Source organism: Mustela lutreola, chromosome 11, assembly GCF_030435805.1.
Source record: "Mustela lutreola isolate mMusLut2 chromosome 11, mMusLut2.pri, whole genome shotgun sequence".
Lineage (NCBI taxonomy): Eukaryota > Metazoa > Chordata > Mammalia > Carnivora > Mustelidae > Mustela > Mustela lutreola.
The window spans coordinates 87,099,199-87,120,265 of NC_081300.1; the positions used below are offsets into that span (position 1 = coordinate 87,099,199).

A 21,067-nucleotide genomic window follows, 5' to 3' on the forward strand; every position below is an offset into this window, starting at 1 on the left:
ATGGGGAGTACAGCTACAAGAGACAGAGAGGAGCAGGGTCAAATCATGAAGGATATTGAACCCTTGTAAAGGAACGAGGTCTATTGATGTGAACAGGCCATTTATTTTGGGAACATGCCTTTGGTCCAAAGTTAAAAGGGCACAAAACTTCCTTCTTTAAAAAAGAAAAAAAAAAAAAAAGAGAAACTTGCATATATGAGAACTATTTTAACTTTAGAACATGAGAAGCTGAATCGGCTAAGGAAATGCTTATTTTATTTTATTTTATTTTTTGCAATAGCGGTTTTTGAAGTTTCCCGATGACCCCAAAGTTAGCAGTGAATTACTTGATCTGATTCAGAGTTTGCTGTGTGGCCAGAAAGAGAGACTGAAGTTTGAAGGCCTTTGCTGCCACCCTTTCTTCTCTAAAATTGACTGGGATAACATCCGTAACTGTAAGTAGAGCCGCAGTCCTTCAGTTCTGGGGCTGGAATTCAGTGTAAACACTTAAGAATGATCGGAAATTATTCTGGCCCACAGAAGGTGGTGTAAATTATATAAATAAGGGCCTTAATTATCCACAGGGGGTAAAAAAGGCTAATGGCGGAGCTGTCGGTAAGTGGTAATTCTTCTTTAAAATTGTTTGCACAGAACAGGGTCATTTGTCAAACTCTGGGCTTATGTGGCCTTCCGAACATCATCCCTCAGTAAATTAGAGGTAAGGATTGATGGGGGTTCAGGGGTTGTCTCTTGCTTTGACAGAGTTTCTTCTCAGAGGAAAAGCAGACCTAGGTATATCCTTCACAGATGAGGAAAAAAGACTCAAATGAGGCAAAGTGCCAGCTTGCTCTGCAAATGGCCAAGCCTGCACAGAAACTAGAAATGTCTCTGTGGGTTCGTTCGTTCTCCTCTAGAATGTTTGTCTTTGCTCACAAGCTTGTAAAATCGACACCGTAGGTGCACAGTGGAGTCATTCTTTCATACATATGTCACTCTGGGGTCAGTTAGTACAATTGGAATTCATTAAAAATGGAGATCTGATTTATTATCAACAAAATCCAAAATGCTTGGTTTTTTGGGTTGTTTTGTTTTTAACAAATTGGTGATTTTGTTGTTGTGATTAAGACTCTTATTTTTGGACGTGTTGTTGATTGAGTGCAACCCAGTGATTAGCGCAGAGGAGAGCCAGTAGGAAAGCACTTAGTCTGTGTGAGTGAGGGGAGGTGGGAAGTGAAATCCATTTCTAAGGCGTCAGCTTCAGGCTTCTAGCCGGAGCCATGTTATCATATATATACGAGTTGGGTTATGATCCAATGTTGTTCAGTTGAAAGCCATTGTGATGGTTTCTCTAAACTGCCCAAATATTTAAATAGTCTACCTTTTTGTAAATATTTCTTAGCATTTTTTTTTTTTCTTCACCTGGAAGGGACATCGCTTACTTTTTCTAAACTTCAGGCATCAACCCCCAAATCTCCAAGGTTTGGGACTTTTAATAACAGTATATTTTCAGGGCTATCTTCTTTTTTTTGCTTTTAGAAAGATTTGATACAGTTTCCTATAGATGCTATTCACATACTCAGTCTTTTCTTGCCTTGCCTTTGTATCTCTGTAGTTTCCTTGAATGAACAGTTAATTTTTCTATGTGTGCACTTGTCGATTTTATCTTAACAACCTCATTCAAGTGAGCCAATGAGTGGTGATGAATTACCTGAGTAACTTTATTTTGAGTCTTGGTATACCTTGATGTTGTTTTGGTATGGTTGTTTTGGTATGGTGTCAGAATTCTGGTTTTGTCCTAGTCTTTTTCTTCCAGGCTGTTTTTTAGGCTCTAGCTTATTGGACTTACAACTGTAACTCCTGTTCTGTAAATTACATTGTGCCCATAGAGGATACATGTGAGTGTAGATTGTGGCCATGCTGTTCATCACAAGGCCCATCTTTTAGGGGTGCCCGGCTGGTGCAGTTGGTTAAGTGTCTGACTCAAGGTCTCAGCTCAGGTCTGATCTCAGGGTCATGAAATTGAGCTCCACATTGGGCTCTGTGCTCATTGTGGGATCTACTTGGGTTTTTCTCTCCCCCTCTCTCTCTTCCTCCCCTGCTATCTCTCTCTAAAATAAAATACATAAAATCTTTAAACATTTAAACAAACAAAATAAGGCCCATCTTTTAGAAGGTCCTGGTTTTCTTTGGGATGCTATGATTTCGTAATGGGTCACCAGAGTTTCGGTCATCTTCACACTTGCTGCCCCCATATTTGACTCACCCTGCCTCCGGTGGCTAGCTACTTAAATTTTCCATGTCCTAACACATACCCTCTTAGTTTTTCCTTATTCTTTTTTTTTTTGAGGTTTTTTTTTTTTTTTTAAGCCATCTTGACACCTAGTACAGGACTTTTTTGAACTCACAACTTGGAGACCAAGAACCAAGAATTGCACACTCCACTGACTGAGCCAGCTAGGTACCCAATTTTTCCTTATTTTTAATACATGTGCATATGTTGTTCTCCCCCCTCCCCCCCTGCTCCTTTTAATGTCAGGGAATTCTCATCCACCTGAAGCCTGAGTTTTGTTTTTTTCTTGAAAGTTATTTTTTTAAAGTAAAATTGTAAGGTGCCTGGGTGGCTCAGTCAGTTAAGCGTTTGCCTTCAGCTCAGGTCATGATCTCAGGGTCCTGGGGTAGAGTCCTGAATCAGGCTCCCTGCTTAGCAGGGAGTCTGCTTCTCCCTCTGGCCCTCTCCCTGACTTGTCCTTGTGTGTGTGTTCTTGCTCTCTCTCTTTCAAGATAAAAAAAACAAAACTTAAAAAAACTTAAAAAAAAAAGCAAAAATTATATATATTTAAGATGCACAATATGATGATTAGAGGTACATATACATAGTGAAATGATTACTGTAGTCAAACTAATGATCATATCCATCTCCTCACATAGTTACCATTTTTTCCTTTTCTGTGTTGAGAGCACCTGTAATCTACTCTCTTTAGCAAATTGCCCGTATTCAATACAGTGTTATTAGTATTCAATACAGTGTAATTAATCATAGTCATCATGTTGTGTTTTATATTTACTTATTCATCCTACATAACTCCCACTTTGTACCCTTTGACCACTACCTCCCCATTTTCCAACCCCCCGCCCTGCATCTCTCTGGTAGCCATGCCGCTCTCTACTTCCATGCATTTGACTCTTAGATTTCTTTCTTTCGTTCTTTTTTTTTTTTTTTTTTTTAATTTTATTTATTTGAGAGAGAAAGAGAATGAGAGAGAACGTGAGAGGGAAGAGGTCAGAGGGAGAAGCAGAGTCCCCGCTGAGCAGGGAGCCCAACGTGGGACTTGATCCTGGGACTCCAGGACCATGACCTGAGCTGAAGGCAGTAGCTTAACCATCTCAGCCACCCAGGTGCCCACTAACTCAGATTTCACAGAAAGTGAGATCATGCAATTTTTTCTCTTTCTGTGCCTATATTATGTCCCTTAGCATAATGTCCTCCAGGTTCATCCATGTTGTTGGAAATGGCAGGATTTCCTTCTTATTACCTTTGTGTGTGTGTGTGTGTGTGTGTACCACAACGTCTTTATCCATTCATCCATTGATGGGCATTTGGATTGTATCCCTATCTTGGTTGTTGTGAATAATGCTGCCGTGAACATGAGAGCACAGATACCTCTTCGAGGTACTGATCTCATTTTCCTTGGCTGTACAACCAGAAGAGGGATCGCTGGATTGAGTGGTATTTCTATTTTTAATTTTTGAGCAACCTCCATACTGTTTTCCATACTGGTTGTAACAATTAACATTCCTACCAACAGTGTACAAGGATTTCCTTTTCTCCACATCCTTGCCAACACTTGTCTCTGGCTCCCCCCCCCCACCCCAAATAGTCTCCATGCTGGGCATGATGCCCAGTGCGGGGCCCAAACCTATGACCTTGAGATTAAGACCTGAGCTGAGATCGAGTGTAATGCTCACTCAACCAACTGAGCCACGGAGGTGCCCTTCTCTTGTCTTTTGGATACTAGCCAAAAAGTGGTGGAGTGGTGGTTTTGACTTGCGTTTCTCTGATGATGAGCGATGTTCAGTACCTTTTCAGACACCTGTTGGCCATCTGTATGTCTTCTTCTGAAACTGTCTTTTCATGTCTTTTGCCTTAAATCTTGATTCTTAAAAATCTTAGTGATTTTTAGGGACTTCCAACACCCAGTACAGAGGCTCCAAACTGTTATGAAATATGTTTGCTTTAAAAAATGTCTTTTAATTTTGATAAAGTTTTTACTTTGGAATAATAATAGATTTATAGAGAAGTTGCAAAGATAGTACAGAGAGTTCCCACATACCCTGCTCCCAGTTTGCCCTAATATTATAACATCTTACATAACTATGCCACATTTGTCAAAACTAAGATTAATATTTGCACATTACTATTAATTAAACTTGAGACTTTATTACAATTTCACCAGTTTCCCCATTCATGTCTCTGTTCCATTCCCGGAATCAGTCCAAGGTGCCATATTGCAGTGAGAGTGTTTGCAATTATGGAACTATGCCTGGCTGAGTAGCTCAGGCAGTGGGTAGGATCATCATGTCCACTGAAGACTAGTAACGCCTTTTCCCGAAGGTTCTGTTGGCATCCCTGACTATGCAGAGGGCCACAGTACACATTGAGTTTCCTCCTAGCAGATTTCCCAGTTTTTCACCAACCTCCCAATCCCTGCATATTTGTAATCAACTCAGGGTTGTGTGATTGAAAACATTACTGGACCCCATGCTGTTTATGCTACTTTCTAACTATATAACTCTAACAGAAATTATGCTTTTGTCCAGTCGTATTTTCCATAAATGCACGTTGAGTGGTTTTTATCAACCAAAACACTTGCAGCCACTGGATTTCCTGAGTTTATGGTTGCTGCTCCAAAGCCTTATGGCTCCAACATATTAAATATTTCCACTTTCCACACACAAGATTGTCCCTTGGTGAAAGCAACATTAGCCTCTCTGTTGCCTCACCCCTAATTCTCTTTTTTCTTGTTGTAACCAATGAAAGGAAGTACTGCTTAACACAGCAGGTAATAATCTTCTAAAACTCATTATCTCAAGAGGTGGTCCTGGCAAGATACATAAATGCAGCTTAAGAAGGGTCTGGGCAAATTTCTGAATGACAGAATTGGGAGTGGCTGCTGAGGGGGAACTAGGACATGCCTTGGCTTTGACACTGAGGTCAGACAGAACATCTGCGTCCTCCTGGATCCAGCCTCTTAGGGTTGCTCTGGGCAACACCACGCGAACCGGGAACCTGACCCAGTTCCGGAATGCTTAGTCTCCCAGCAAGTCAAAAGCTTTGTGATGAGTTACTGCTCCACAAAGGTCACCAGGCACCCATTACCCTGCTGTTCGTTTCGCACGATCAGATGTCAGCTTGCATTTTCAGCTGCTTATTATTATCATTATTTCAAGGCTGCTTTCCAGGTTCCAACAGGAGGCTTCTTAAGCATCCTGGCTGCCCTGGGCTCTGCAGTCCCAGTGGTGTTTCCGATATTGTGCAAGAGTCTGCTTGTCCCCGGCCTGATTTTCTGAACTTCTGGAGAGCTGAGGCCAATTGGAGCGCCTCTTTCATTCATGCTTTTGTGGTTATGCTCCCACCTCCTGGCATCACACACCTGCTCCTGTCAGTGGGGAAATTTTGCTGCCTGGTGTGCTTTTCTAGTCACATCTGTTAAAGTATCTTCCCTGCACAAGCATAGCGATGTCAACAGAACCAGCATGCCTGTCCCTTTCATTCAAGACCGCCATGTCCCAAGAGTGAACAAAGTGACACGCGAGTGTGAATTGTGGAAGTATCTTGGATGTCTGTGGCGAATGTTCTAGAGCCCTCGCATTGTCTCTTACTTAGGACACAGGCTGCTTTTCCTGATTTGCTTTCCTTTCACTGTTCTCAGAAAGACACAGTTCTTGCGAAATTACTGTGAGTTTTCAGGTCCTTAGCGTTTGTTAGCAGAGAGTACATTTCATTTCCACTGGTAGCGAGTGACCTGGGGATGCTCCCTTGCTGACGAACACTGCGGTGTTGCCCTGCTAAGTCTCCTTTTTGTCATCGATGATCACTGCGCACTACCAGGCTCTGAATGACCTCATGAAACTACAGGTGCTCAGTCCTGTGGTTGCTTAAGCTGGGGGATGAAAGGGAGAGGATTTTGTGGTTCCCTAGAGTCAGGTGAGCTCCTTATATATTGTGGTGTGCAGAAGAAAGCAGTATGTGACTTATTGGGTTTCTACTCTGGTCCCTAATATGGTAGGAGATATTGGTTAAGTATCCCCTGTAGTGCGCTAACCACTAGGTGTTTAAATACAGCCCACTGTATTACTTCAAAACAATTCCATCAGAGGTCAGGATTATTATACCCATTTTTTAAAAATTTTTTTATTTTTTATAAACATATAATGTATTTTTATCCCCAGGGGTACAGATCTGTGAATCGCCAGGTTTACACACTTCACAGCACTCACCAAAGCACATACCCTCCCCAATGTCCATAACCCCACCCCCCTCTCCCAAACCCCCTCCCCCCAGCAACCCTCAGTTTGTTTTGTGAGATTAAGAGTTACTTATGGTTTGTCTATTATACCCATTTTATAGATATGGGCACTGCACTCTGTTCACTTATCTCAGGTCACATAATACAGGAGTCAGAACCTGGATTTGGGTTGAGGTCTGTGTGACTCTAGAGCCCATGCTCTTTCTACAAAACCATGCCTGCCTTAGCATAGATCATTGTTAGTAATAATGTCTGTGGTGACAACATTGAATAAGCCATGTCACGTGAGCGAGTAGTTTAATCTCTGTGTCTGTTTAGCACATAAGGAGTTGCACTAATTTTTGAATCCATAGAGCTCCTCACGATGTCTGAGTATCTCCCTTCCTCCTCATTGTGCTAGATTAGCTGTGGCTCTGTTGATGGACATATTCTGATATAGCCCTGCCCTCAGGGAACTTACGGTCTAAACTTTGGGTCCTCTTATTACCTAGAACTGTGTTCCTTTTAAATTGCGCAAAACCATAGAAAGGTGAATGCTTAGTAGGTCACTCACTGGCTTACTGAACCACATATGCTTGATTTTTTTTTTTTTAAGATTTTTTTTTTTTTTTTTTAAAGATTTTATTTATTTATTTGACAGAGAGAGATCACAGTAGACAGAGAGGCAGGCAGAGAGAGAAAGAGAGGGAAGCAGGCTCCCTGCCGAGCAGAGAGCTGGATATGGGACTCGATCCCAGGACCCTGAGATCATGACCTGAGCCGAAGGCAGCGGCTTAACCCACTGAGCCACCCAGGTGCCCCCTTTTTTTTAAAGATTTATTTATTTGAGAGAGAAAGAGTATGGGCGCATGATTTGGGGGAGGGGCAGATGAGAGGGAGAGAAAATCTCGAGCAGACTCCCTGCTGAGCGTGGAGCCTGTCATAGGACTCAGTCTCACGACTTTAAGATTGTGACGTGAGCTGAAATCGAGAGTTAGACGCTTAACCAGCTGAGCCACCCACATGCCCCCACACGGGCTTAATTTTAAGCAAAATATGGACTATGACCTGGTGACCCCTTCCCCATATACAGCATCCAGTTCTTCCCGCCAATCTGTTCCCCTCCCCGGGCCTCTGAACTAGCCTGTGAAAGAACAATGTTGGATTGAAGATGCACTTCCAAACCTGGGGTTTATATAGTCTTGGGGTGAATTGATAGATCTCGCTTCATATTTTCCCCATCTCCGCACTGAAGGCGTGTGGGACCAGATCATTCCTCATGGTGTGAGCTGGTGTGTGAATTGTAGGATATTAGCAGCCCCCTGGCCTTTATCATAGGTGCCAGCAGCGCCTTCCCCTGTGCAACTTGGCAACCAAATATGTCTCTGGCCATTGCCCGTTTCTGTTGGGGGCCATCTCCACCCCCGTTGGAGAACCACTGATTTAGAAGAATCGGCCTGGTTGTTATCGGGAGAGAGAATATTGCAGTCATTAGAATCACTCGAGATTGCTGTTGCTAACGAGCAATGGAACCATAGTTTGGGGTCAGGTGGACTTTGTTGTGCAGAGTGTGGGTGGCGGACCAGCAGCATCGGCATCCTCGACATCACCTGGGAGCTTGTTAGAGATGCAGAGACTCGGCCCCCCCCAGACCTGCTGAGTCAGAAACTGTGCTTTAATAAGATCCCCAGAAATAAGATTCCTGGGCATATTAGCATTTGCAAAGCTCTGGAAGAGGTGAAAATTCATTCTGTCAGACTTAGACTTTCCTGCTCATCTCTGTAGGGTCCTTCCTCCTCATTTTGTTCTCTGGCCCCAGGATAAGGGGAGACTGCTTTTTGGCTGAGGACTTCTATCGGTAGATGGAACTGCTCGGAAATGCTGGATTTGAGGCTCTGCTTTTGAGGAATTGAAAGCTTTTTTTTCTCAGATGGGCTTTACAACCTTTCTGTCTTTCAAGATGGTGGCTTAACTGGATCTTCATCTGCTGATAGCAAATAGATGGTTCTTTTTTTTTTTTTTTTTTTTTTTTTTTAAAGATTTTATTTATTTATTTGAGAGACAGAGATCACAAGTAGGCAGAGAGGCAGGCAGAGAGAGAGAGAAGGAAGCAGGCTCCCTGTTGAGCAGAGAGCCCGACATGGGACTCGATCCCAGGACCCTGAGATCATGACCTGAGCTGAAGGCAGTGGCTTAATCCACTGCGCCACCTAGGCTCCCGCAAATAGATGGTTCTAAGAAGGCATCGATATGTCTTCCAAACCCCAACGCTGCCCCCAACCCCCAGCTTACTGTTGTGTCCCATATTTGGTTTCAGTTAAGGATGGATTCAGTTTTCTTCATTAACTTTTTAGGCTTGTATTATATTGCCATGCATTTTATTGAGCACCTACTATGTGCCAAGGGTTCTGCAAAGTCCTTTATGTGTATTATTGTCCCATTTACTCACTGCAGCTCTGTGAGTTGGGTGCTATCATTAGTCTCATGGTACAGGTGGGGATATTGAGGCCTAAGGAGATGAAGCCTCTCGGCAAAGGTCTCGGAGCCAATACTTGGCAGTGGCAGAAGTCAAATTCAGGTCTCTCCAAATCCAACTTCTCTTTGCTTTTATTTATTTGAAAAGTTAGTACAGTCCATGGTTAAAAAAAAAAAAAAAAAAAAAAAGCCAAATGACACAGGAGGTTAAACAGTGAAAATTGTCTCTTTCTCACCCTATGCCCAGGGCTTCTCCCTAAAATGATCCACTATTGTCAGTTATATAATTTTCCAGAATATTCTATACCAACATAGACACCAGTAGGGCCTGTATTCTTCACAACATAGTTACACTGCCTCCCAAGAAATCAGGAGTTTTTATGGTCAGCTGATTTTCCTGCATTATTGATATAAATGAAGAAATCTTTTTATGCCCTAACATATTTATCCTTTGAATTGGCCACTCTGGCCTTGATTTCTAGTGAGCAGTGTTCTCTTCTTTGCAAACGAAAACCCCTTATGGTTTTAACTTGAATTATTTCATTCATTTATTTTAGCAGTCTGCTTTTACAATAGCATTATCTCAATGGCTTGTGAAGTGTGTGTGTGTGTGTGTGTGTGTGTGTGTGTGTGTTGGCTTGTTTGGACCTTTTTCAGGTCTGCTTGTTTGGGGTTTCTCTCATTCAAGCAGGTGTCTGTCCATGCTTTGTTTTCTATGCTTGTTCCTGGAGGTTGGTAGATGTGCTTCTCTGTTCATCTTTGTTGGCCCTGATATGTATCTCCCTGTTGGATAACCACCTAGTGACTTGAGGGGCAGAAGGCAGTGAGGAAGGGGAGCTGGGCTGTGGGGGGATCAGCCTGAGAGAGAGGAAGATGGGGGGGATGCTGTAGTAGTCATGGCAGGAATTCAACTTACTAGCCCAGGAGCATGTGGGCACCCCTCTGCTCCAACATAAACAAGGAATAATGAAGACATGTAGTCAGTAGTTCTCACAGGCTTATAGGGCTATACAGGCGAGTATATATATGTATCTCTTGGGGGATTGTTCTGTTTTTAGAAAGTAAGTTATTGATAGGAGAAAACAGCCTATGAAGAGCTAAATGCTTATAAATTAGGATTATGGGATTTCCCTGCTCTAGTCTGCATTTAGCAGCTACATCCAGAGATGTTAAAAATATGCAGTATTTCATTTTATTCCAAGATAAATTGAGATGGCTTATTTTAGAGATAATTGCAATATCAAAAGGATAAAAATAAATAAGTGTAGGAATCTGGTTGAAGAGGGTATCCCAGTAAAGAAATACAAGTCAGGGTTAAAGGTAAAAGCAAAGAAGTGCCGGTCAGGTTGCTGGACAAGGACAGTTTTGGGACTCTTAGCCTCCTAGCGGCCAAAGCGAAAAGGAAAATATGAACAGTGACAGATGACCCTTGAACAACATGGGGGTTAGGAGCACTGACCCCTGCATAGTCAAAAATCTGTGCATAACTTTTGACTCCCCCAAAGTTTCTCACAGCCTACTGTTGACTAGGAGCCTTACTGATGATGTAAACAGTTGAGTAACATATGTTGCATGCTACATGTATTACATACTGTATTCGTACAATAAAGTAAAATAGAGAAAAGAAAATGTTATTAAGAACATCGTTAAGAAGGGAAAGTACATTTGCGGTACTGTGCTGAATTATTGAAAAAAATCATGTGTAAGTAGACCCCCGCAGTTCAAACCCATGTTGTTCAAGGGTCAACTGTAGGAGAGCCTCAGTCCCATGAGAAAAAAAAAATCCAGACTGGTTTGCTCAGAAAAGACTTGATTTTCTGGATACCAAGCCCCGAGGAATTTCATCACTGGGTTCCCCTTAAATGAGACCTCCTTGTGATATTGTGGACCTCATTCCTCCCATATGTATTCTGGAGATTTCCATATGAGTGCTGCTGCCGCTGCCGCTTTTTTTTTTTTTTTTTTTTTTTTAAGATTTATTTATTTATTTTAGAGAGAGCTTTGTTGGGGGTAGGGAAAGGGTGAGGGAGAGAATCTCAAGCAAACTCCCCTCTGAGCGTGGAGCCTGACATGGGGCTCAATCCCACAACTCTGAGGTCATGACCTGGGGTAATTGTACTGATTGTATTGATTCTGTACTGGTCAGTAGTCAGATGCTCAACTGACTGGGCCACCCTTTTGCACTTCCCCTATGACTGCTTCCTATAGTGCCTCTTAGTGTAAGCCGACAGTGTGATGCTAAATTTTAGTTTAGTAAAATCAGTTCTAGATGAGATAAATTAATGCCTTTCCTGGGGGAAGGTGGGGAATAGGTTTTTCTAGAAAGCCCATAAATTGGAGTCCTTCACCCTTAAATTCCCACTTGCCCCAAAACCTTTTATAACCAAGCAAACATGGGAAATGATTTGGCCAGAGATTCAGAATTACATTAAACATCTGGAACTATATTCAGGACCCAACTTTCCAGTCAATTCTATGAAGTGTGGCAATTGCATTTACGCTCATTTTCTGAGTGTGAAGCTTGGATAGGACTAGGAAGGTGGCTGGCAGGAGTCGAAAGAGATTAAGAAGCCAAAGGACAAAGAGCAGAAGGTCCAGGTGGTTCACAACCAAGGGTCTGGAAACAATGTCCAGTGTCTCACTTCAGAGAAAATAAATGTGACCAACTCTGTTGCTCCGTGGTGATGGAAAGAAAAAGATTCATTGTACAGCATTGGCAGTTTGGGGTATAAGGCCCACTCTTCCTGTCCTTCAGACTTCTGACAAAGGATACACACAAGGAACTGATAGCCAGATGTGGATGAAAATATCTGCTTTATTCCTGGTGAAGCAAGTACTCGATAACCCTTGATGCGGGGCTCCAGGACATTTACCCATCCTCCCAGAGAAGAACGGAGGGTCTTCCCTCATGGGCAGAGCCGCTTTGTCACGGTGGGACAGAGGAAGGAAAAAAAGAGAAGGATGAAAGCGATCAGTTAACTGAGTTCCTGCCAAGTCTGGATATAGGTGGTGAAACAGGAAGTGTTAAGCTTGGATCTTTGCTTTCCAGGCACAGTAACCCTGCCTTCCAATAAAACCTCGCCCGGTGATGTCCAGCTCTGATGAGTCACATTAACTCCTTCTTCTTGGGGGAGGAGTGAGCAGATGGGTGAGGCTTGGTGTGTTTGGTCAGTGCTTTCACATCATGGGGCAAAGGAGCCTGACTGGAGGCTCTGCAGACCAGGGAAGGAGGGAGACCAAATATTCGCACTTCCTAATGGTTGGAAAGAGCTTTATTGAGGAATAATAGATGTATAATGAGCACATGTATTTTAAGTGCACAGTTTAAGTGTTGCTTAAGTTTAAGTGCACAGTTTAAGTGTCATGAAGCATCATGACACTTAAGAGCATGGACATGTCCATCATCCCCAGAAGTTTCTTCATGTCTCTTTGAAGCCCTTTCCCAATACCCTTGCCCATTCCTTCCTTTGTCCCCAGGCAACGACTGATTGGCCTTTTGTCACTGTAGTTTAGCTTGTATTTTCTAAACTTTATATAAATTAAGTCATGCAGGGGGTACTTATTTTGCCCAGCTCTCATTCAGCGTAATCAATGTGAGATTCTTCCCATGTCGTGGCATGTGTCCTAGTCCGTTCCTTTTTACTGCTAAGAAGTAGTTTGTTGTATGGCTATACCACAGTTTGTCCAGTCCTCTGTTGATAGACGTCTGGGTTGTTTCCAGTTTTTGGTTATTTGAAATAAAGCTTCTATGAACAGTGTACAAGTCTACAGACATACGCATTCCTTTCTCTTGGGTAAGTACCTTGGAGTGGAATGGCTGGATGGTGTGATAGGGGTATGCTTCCCTTTTTGAGAGATTGCCAAACTTTCTTAGAGTGGTTGTACCATTTTATATTTTCACCAACAATGAATGAGCGATCCAGTTCCTCTGCATCTTGCCAATACCCCTAGTAGTTGGATTCAAAGTCACTCAAAGCTTGGATTATAGTCAGCAATGGAGATAAGGTTAAATTTTTTAAATTAAAAATATATGTGTGTACACACACACAAACATATATATGCACATATCTATATGTATATTGTTTTTTTCTGTGCCATTGGCTTGATGGGGAAGTACGGTCATTGGCTTACAGAATACTCCCACTTTTGTCTCTTCACTTCCTTAGTAGGGGATGTTGGTGGTGCTTGTTCTTTTGGCCCCTGTAAACTGGAAGGTAGTTCCAAAAGCTAAAAATAGATTCTGATTTGACTTTTCTGGCAAAAATATCTAGTATAGAGGGGCTTCTTGTTGTCTGAGATGGGACAGTATGAACACCAAAAAGACCACAGTGGCTTGAAAAACCACAAATATCTAACAACTTATGAGTTCTTAATGATAACTCAAAAAGAAATCTCACCGGTCATTTCTGGCAGTTCTAAGGGCCCCCAGGTCATTACTCTGAATGTTGCTAAATATAGGGAAAGAACCAAGCATTTGTTTTGCCCTCCTATTTGAACTGTATTTCAGGGTAACCAAATTGTTGATGTGCTAATAAATGTAGAAGGAATGGTAAAATGAGAAAACCACCATTTTGCAGCCCTTCATGAAATAATGGCCCATGGCAATGCTTATCAATGGTTGTAAACCTTTAAGTGAAAGATGGGAGAACTTTATGGTGGAGGCATCAGGCTGATGTCATTGGAAGCCATGGATCATTCTGAACATCACAGGATGGGAGACAAGCAGACATGTCATGCATTAAGGAGACAACATATCCAGAATACTGGGAAGTATTCTTGCCATAAGAACGGAATATGAATGTAAGGAATGCCCTCGCTGAACTGCTGGTTAGTTAATTGGAAACATGGGGGACAGAGAAACATGTTAAATGATGTCACGAGAATCACTCACTCACCCAAGTCCAGAATGTAGGAAGTTCTACAGACATGTGATCCAGTTTCTTAGGCCAATAAATCACTTTTTTTAAAAAAGTAATTTTTGTTTTTAAAATTTTATTTTGACAGAGAGATTGAGACAGTGAGAGAGGGAATACAAGCAGGAGAAGCGGGAGAGGGAGAAGCAGGCTTCCCACGGAGCAGGGAGCCTGATGTGGGGCTTGATCCCAGGTCCCTGAGATCAAGACCAGAGCTGAAGGCACAGGCTTAACCCACTGAGCCACCCAGGCGCCCCCCAATAAATGACTATAAAAGAAAATCATTGTCACAAATTAAGAGACACACCAACCAAATCAGCTTGTAAATCTTAGTTAGATCCTGACTGAGATGAAAGCAACTGTAAAGAGACATTCTGGGGACCACTGGAGAAATCAAACACAAATACGGTGTTAGATAATGTTATGGAGTTATTATTAATTTTGTTGGATGTGATGAAGGTATTGTGGTAATAGTGTTTTGGAAGATCTTATCTGTTAGAGCATCGGTTCTCAACTGGGGGTGATTTTGCCCCCCCCATGGGACATTTAGCAATGTCGGGAGACATTTTTGGTCATCATGACTTGAGGTATTGTTGGCATCTGTTGGGGAGAGGTCAGTGATACTGCTAAATGACCCAGAAGACCCATGACAGCCCCCTACAGCAGAGCACTCTCCCCTCCCACATGTCCCTGGTGCCACAGTTGAGAAATGCTGCTTACAGTTATCTCTTGCAGTAGTTTTGGGTGAAACAATACGAGCGCTGGGCTCTGCTTTTAATAATCAACAAACGCGCGGGGCGCCTGGGTGGCTCAGTGGGTTAAGCCGCTGCCTTCGGCTCAGGTCATGATCTCAGAGTCCTGGGATCGAGTCCCGCATCGGGCTCTCTGCTCAGTGGAGAGCCTGCTTCCCTCTCTCTCTCTCTCTGCCTGCCTCTCCATCTACTTGTGATTTCTCTCTGTCAAATAAATAAATAAATAAAAATCTTTAAATAAAATAAAAAAAAAATAATCAACAAACGCGCGAACAAGGCAGGAAGGGATTGGAATGGGATGGGAGTTGCTTGTTGTTGAAGCTGGGGAAGGGGCGTGTGGGAGTTCATTTTACTACCTCTCTACTTCTGTGCGTGTGGAATATTTTAATATTTTATATTTTATAATATTTAAAAATACATTTAAAAATGTTGGAGAAAAGGATGCTACAACGTTCCTGAGGGCAGCAAAGAACGAGTGTAATGTGATGTGTTCTTGGGTGGAGGTAATTCAAGGGGGAAGGAGCAGACCAGTCCTAGGGAATGGATGCTGAGGAACTAGCTTCTTCACTGTTGTTTAAGTATGTTTGGGGGGCCTCCACCTGGGCCCCACACTGGCTAGATCCAGACCTAACCTGGCCGTCATGACTAGTTGTGGTTGGAAAGGATTCTCTCTTCGGAGTGTTTCCAGCTCTTGTAGGTGTTTTGCAGCTTTGCTGAGGACCCAGACCCGGAGGGAGGGGCTCAGACAAAGTAAAGCTATACTACTAGAAGTCTGGTTCAGGTACAAGGCAGAATTGAGAGAAAGCACGTCTCAAAGTATAAATCTGTGTAAAAACATCAGTCATTTGCCAAAGGCTTGATGCCAAGCCGCCTGGTAGGAGGAACATGGCTTTTGAGAATGGCGAGATTCAGACCGAGCGCACAACTCCGCTGAGATCTCGAATATGCCACCAGAGAGGGAAGGTACCTGCTTTTAGCCATTGGCAGCCAGACCCTAGTGTCCTTGAGATTGATTGATTAAAGCACACTTGAGTGATGCTAACTTCCTTATTCATCTCCTTTGAAGACACACCATTGTAAAAATTGATCACTGGCCAAATCAGCATCACCTTAAAGGCTCTTTATGACTCTTTTGGGAAGCAAAGGCATGGGGGAATATATTATTTACTTAAGTCAATCAGAAACTGGATCTAGGGCGCCTGGGTAGCTCAGTGGGTTAAAGCCTCTGCCTTTGGCTCAGGTTGTGATCCCAGGGTCCTGGAATCGAGCCCTATGTCGGGCTCTCTGCGAGCCTGCTTCCCTTCCTCTCTCTCTCTGCCTGCCTCTCTGCCAAATAAATAAACAAAATCTTAAAAAAAAAAAAAAAAAAAGAAAGAAACTGGGTCTAGTTTTTCTTCTTTTTGTATTTCTTACACAACGTGTTGTTTGGAGGAGCTATACCTGATCAATTCCTACCCAGAGGGAGAAAGTAAAGAATTTGCCTGAGGCTCTGGGGAATAGAATCCATTCCAATGGCCTGGATTATTTACGTATATTTAGTAATTGGCTGTATTTGCCTATCCCCTAACCTATTCTATTGGTTCATTCCCAGGATCTCTCTGATCCTGGATCTTTTGCTCTTCCTCCAATTGCAACCTCTTTCTCTCGGAGCTATTCCCATCCTAAGAGCTGGTCACTGATGTTCCTAAAAGCTCTGCTCTTGTGTCAGTTGTCACAATTTTCTCCTTCTTTCCATAGCCTGCCTCCTGTTGATCCACATCCTCTCTGTTTCCATTATTGCTTCCTTACTGTAGAATTTGTCGCATTGACTATCGTAGACCTGTTTTTTAGAGGTCTCTAGCATTGACTTCTTCCAGTCATCGCTCCTGCAGCCGTGGTCTCCAGCACTGACACCAACCCAGGGCTCTAAAATTCTAATAATTCCTTCCATCAGTTCAATCCAGGGATCCCCCACTTCAAGGTCCGGCCAAGATTTCTCTTTCGCTTCCTTCCCAGCCTCATTACCCACGGCTTTCTCGGGCTGTTGCTCTGTGGCTTTCCTAAAGTGGTACTCTTCCCCACTCCAGCCGGCCAAGATACTTTTTATCCAACTCTTGACATTCAATCACCTCTGTGACACTTTCCCACAGGAACACACAAAATTCACCGTGTCCTCTTCGGCAGGACTTACTGGCATTCCATTTATGTATCTCTGCTTTTCACACCCACACCTTGACCTCTAGATGACGTAAATAGCCTCCTCTTCACCTACTTTGCAGTCCTACCTTTGTACCATGGATAAGTGCGATCACATTGGTTGCTTCAGAGTTTAAGGAACTGGAGGACGGCTACTTTTCTGGCTGTCTTCCTTTTAGGTTTGAACATGACATTGGATTAAGTAATTTTTTTTTTTTTTTTAAGGTACAGGACATTATGGTAGACAGAATGAAGCTGAAAATGTTTTTGATTTAATATCGGATGCCCACTGTGTTCCAGGCACAGTCCCGATTCATTATATCACTACACAATATTTATTTATGTGCCTTTATCCTTTATGACACTGTGTTGGCTTTTATTCATCGTGCGTTTCTGCCACACACGACTCAGCATCGGTGTCTGTAACTCACAGTGATGATTAAAAATCATAGGGGTTTTATGAGCTATATCTAGGCTCAGCTTTTTGTTGTCATACTTGTGTTTTAATGTGCCAATTCCTCATGACTAAATCGGGTACTCTAGGTCTCCTAAAGTGGCACATTGCACGAAATAGCCCATTAGGTTTAAGAAATTATCACACATCCAAGGTTTTTGTTATTCATTCATTCCTTTAACAGAATAGATGCTAAACATTGACTAAGGACACCCAGGTGTTAGGGTGTAATGGTGAACATGGCATCATATTCCCCCTCACGGACTTCGTGTTCCAGTGGGGAAGGCGGGGATAAACACTATACCAAAATTAGAAAATCTTTTATGTTTGTAATATCAACGTTTGTGTGGTATGCTGAAAAATTAAAAGTGGGATGGGGTAAATGGAACATGTCAGTGGAACATGTCAGAGATAAGTAGGGCCAAGAGGACAAATCCAGTTGCTTCTCCTTTCCTTGTTTTTTTGCCGTTGTTGTTTTTTTTTTTTTTTTTTTAATTTGAAGGCACTGTGTTTTTCCCCCCAAAATCTTCTAATGAATGTCAGAATTAAAGAAAAGATAGAATTTATAGGAGAGAGATTAACTAAAGCTCCTAAAATAGCTCTTTGTTTCCGAAAACCTTGTTCTGCCATCTATCTTATGATTTTGGATGGCGGGGGGGGAGGGGGGCAGGAAACACTCCAGAACTTGCTTGCATAGCCCTTGCCACTATGGGGAATGTGCCCTAATGTGACCTCAAGCACAGGCTGATTTATTTTTAAAAAAATACATAGGAAAAGATTTTCTTGTTTTTCTTTCTTTCTTCTTCTTCTTCTTTTTTTTTTTTTAATTTTTTTGTTTTTCTTAATGGTTTTTGCCAATGAACAGTAGATCTTAATATATGACTTCTGATTTGTCATTATTGAACGTGGTGGGTATAGGGGGTGAGATGATTTCATAATACTGTATCAGAAAATATTAATAAAGGCACTCATTAACATATTTTTCAGACAGAACAATCTCCACTTTTAAAGCCTCTTCATTTAACTCAAACATCGAGCAGTTTCTTCATGGCCTTTATTATGCTAGGTGCTCTCTTTTCAAGAGTCATTTTCTACACATCTGTTTAGCAAATATTTATTGTGTGCCTACAGTGTGCTTGGCACTGTGCTATGTTCCCAGGTATATCATGTATATCCAGCAACATAGACTGAAATCCAACGACTTATTAATACCTTTTGTAAAGAAGAAAAATTATGTTTTTTAAAAAGATTTTATTTATTTGAGAGAGAAAGAGAGATTGAGCAGGAGGGCGATGGAAAGAGAATTTGAAGCAGACTCCACGCTGAGTGCAGAGCCCGACGTGGCGCTCGATCCACAGTTGTGAGATCATGACCTGAGCTGAAACCGAGAGTCGGCTGCTCAGCTGACTGGGCCATCCAAGCTGCCCCAGAAAAATTACATTTTGTGAGGGTCAGAAAAGGAATATTTTCCATAAGTTATAAGAAGGAGGAGAATTAGCCCCCAAAGATAGATGTGGCCACATATCATAATCTTGGATTTGACTAAGTTTCACATAGTCCTTTCAAAATATGACATCCAGATTTTAAGCTAGTTTACTCTCTCTGGTGCACCTGTTAAGATATGTATTGAACCTTCTAATTCTTTGTTTCCTGACCTCTCATGTCTGGTCTCTTTGTCTCTATGCTGCATTCCATATGAGCACTTCTCCAACTGCACATCTCATTTTAACGTAGGTTCTGATTCAGTGGATGGGGGACAGAGCCAGATTTCTGTATTTCTTCTTCTTCTTCTTCTTTTTTTTTGAATTGTATTTATTTGAGAGCGAGCACAGGTGGGGAGAGGGGCAGAGAGAGAGGGAGAAGCAGACTCCCTACTGAGCAGGGAGCCCAAAGCCAGGCTCGATCCCAGGACTCTGAGATCATGACCTTTGCTAAAGGCAGATGCTTAACCCACTGAGCCATTCAGGTGCCCCAGAGATTCTGTATTTCTAACCAACTCCCAGGTGATGCTGATGCTGCCAGTCTACAGATCACACTTTGAGAAGTATGGTTCTATATGATTTTTTCATATCTAACTGCCGCCTCACTAATTTTCTCTTTGGCTGTGTCTAATATTCTATTTAATGTACCCAGTGAGTTTTAAACTTCAAATTCAGTAACAATGCTTTTCATTTCAGTAACAATGCTGGTTCCTTTTAAATGTGTGTGGTCCTTTTTCCAGAGTATTCTATTCTTTTATTAGAGTTTCTACTCATTTACCTTGATACTAAATCAAATTATTTTATGGCCCATTTTAGATTGTTCTTTTATCTGCAGATTTTTGATTTTGTTTTTGAAGATTTTATTTATTTATTTGACTGAGAGAGAAGTACAGTAGGCAGAGAGGCAGGCAGAGAGAGAGGCAGGGAAGCAGGCTCCCCTGAGCAGAGAGCCTGATGCGGGGCTCGATCCCAGGACCCTGAGATCATGACCTGAGCCAAAGGCAGAGGCTTAACCCACTGAGCCAACCAGGTGCCCCTTATCTGCAGTTTTTGGAAGGCTCATTTTCCCATTTCTTTTATATGATGATGATCCTCCGTGTAGTTTGGGTGGTTTCTTTTTCTTCGTTATGTATAGTTACTGGTTTTTACTTTTTTTTTTGGTGAACTGATTTCTAGTAGGGACTGGGTGTGTGTGTGTCTGTTGCTTTGTCTGTCCTGTGTGTCCTGGATTGTGAAAATGCTTCCATAAGATGTTCTCCTTTTGTGTCTGCCAGGGCCCTAAGGGCTCAGTGATCCTGGGCCAGTATTGATGTTGATTTCTTGTTTTGTAGTTCCTACCCTATACAGGATACTATAAATACAGACATGCTAGCTGGGATTATAGTCTTAATCTCTGGCTGTTTTTTTTCCCACTAAAGGGTCCTGGCCAAATGTGAGCATCCTTGTCATTTTCTGGTGGTAGAGAGTTTCCAGTTTGCCCATTTCTTTTTGGCTTGAGGCTATGGCTCTTTTTCTGCACAGATATGGCCCATATAAGTCCTTTTTTGGGGGGGGGGTAAAGATTGATTTATTTCAGAAAGAAAGAGAGAGATTGTGAGCAGGGAGATGGGCTGAGGGAGAGACTCTTAAGCAGACTTCTGACTGAGTGTGGAGCCCAATGCAGGGCTCAATCTCATAACCCTGAAATCAGGGCCTGAGCCGATTGAATCAGACACTTAACTGACTGAGCCACTCAGGTGCTCCCATAAGCCCTTCTTTTCAGACTTTCCTGTTGTACTCAACTGACTACTTGTCTAGAGGTTTATATCCCTGCTTTTGTTCCATCCTGTGACTATCTCACCTGTTACCAGCTGGTGTATTTCATGTTGATTTCTCCTTCCTTCTATTGAAGATTGTCTGGCTCTTTTTCTAATCTCGACCATATGGGCTAGCTTTCAGCATGATGGAGTTTTCAAGAGAAATCTTATTTTATAGTACAGAATTTCTAAATCATAATTCTTTCACAGAGAGTGGCTCCTACCCCTATATTAATCATACTCCTCACTCAGAAATGGGATTCTATTTTAGTCTTCCAAAGATAAATTAGTATATAGTGGAAAGAGAATTAAACTTCTGCTAGAAAGGAGATGATATGATAAATACAAACATCCACAGGAGTGTGTGCCTGCTTTGAGCACGAAAGAAGAATATTCAACACAGATTGGGCTGTATCTCACTAGTCTTCACTAACTGCAGGATCAGTCGGAAACATGGGTCTCATGTGAGGAATAACAATAATAGGTGATTTTTATACAGTGTTTACTGTGTGCTAAGGAATATGTTAAGCACTTTG

The 21,067-nt window shown here is 42.2% G+C and overlaps 1 protein-coding gene across 9 annotated transcripts in view; it reads left to right on the top strand.

Moving 5' to 3' along the window:
- Positions 1–21,067, top strand: part of CIT (citron rho-interacting serine/threonine kinase) — a 167,913-nt gene that overhangs the window by 40,818 nt on the left and 106,028 nt on the right. For all 9 annotated transcript variants that reach the window (XM_059138701.1, XM_059138700.1, XM_059138703.1 and 6 more), the window contains exon 9: positions 281–434. In XM_059138701.1, coding sequence (XP_058994684.1) covers positions 281–434 — 154 coding nt within the window. The remainder of the gene's footprint in view (positions 1–280; positions 435–21,067) is intronic.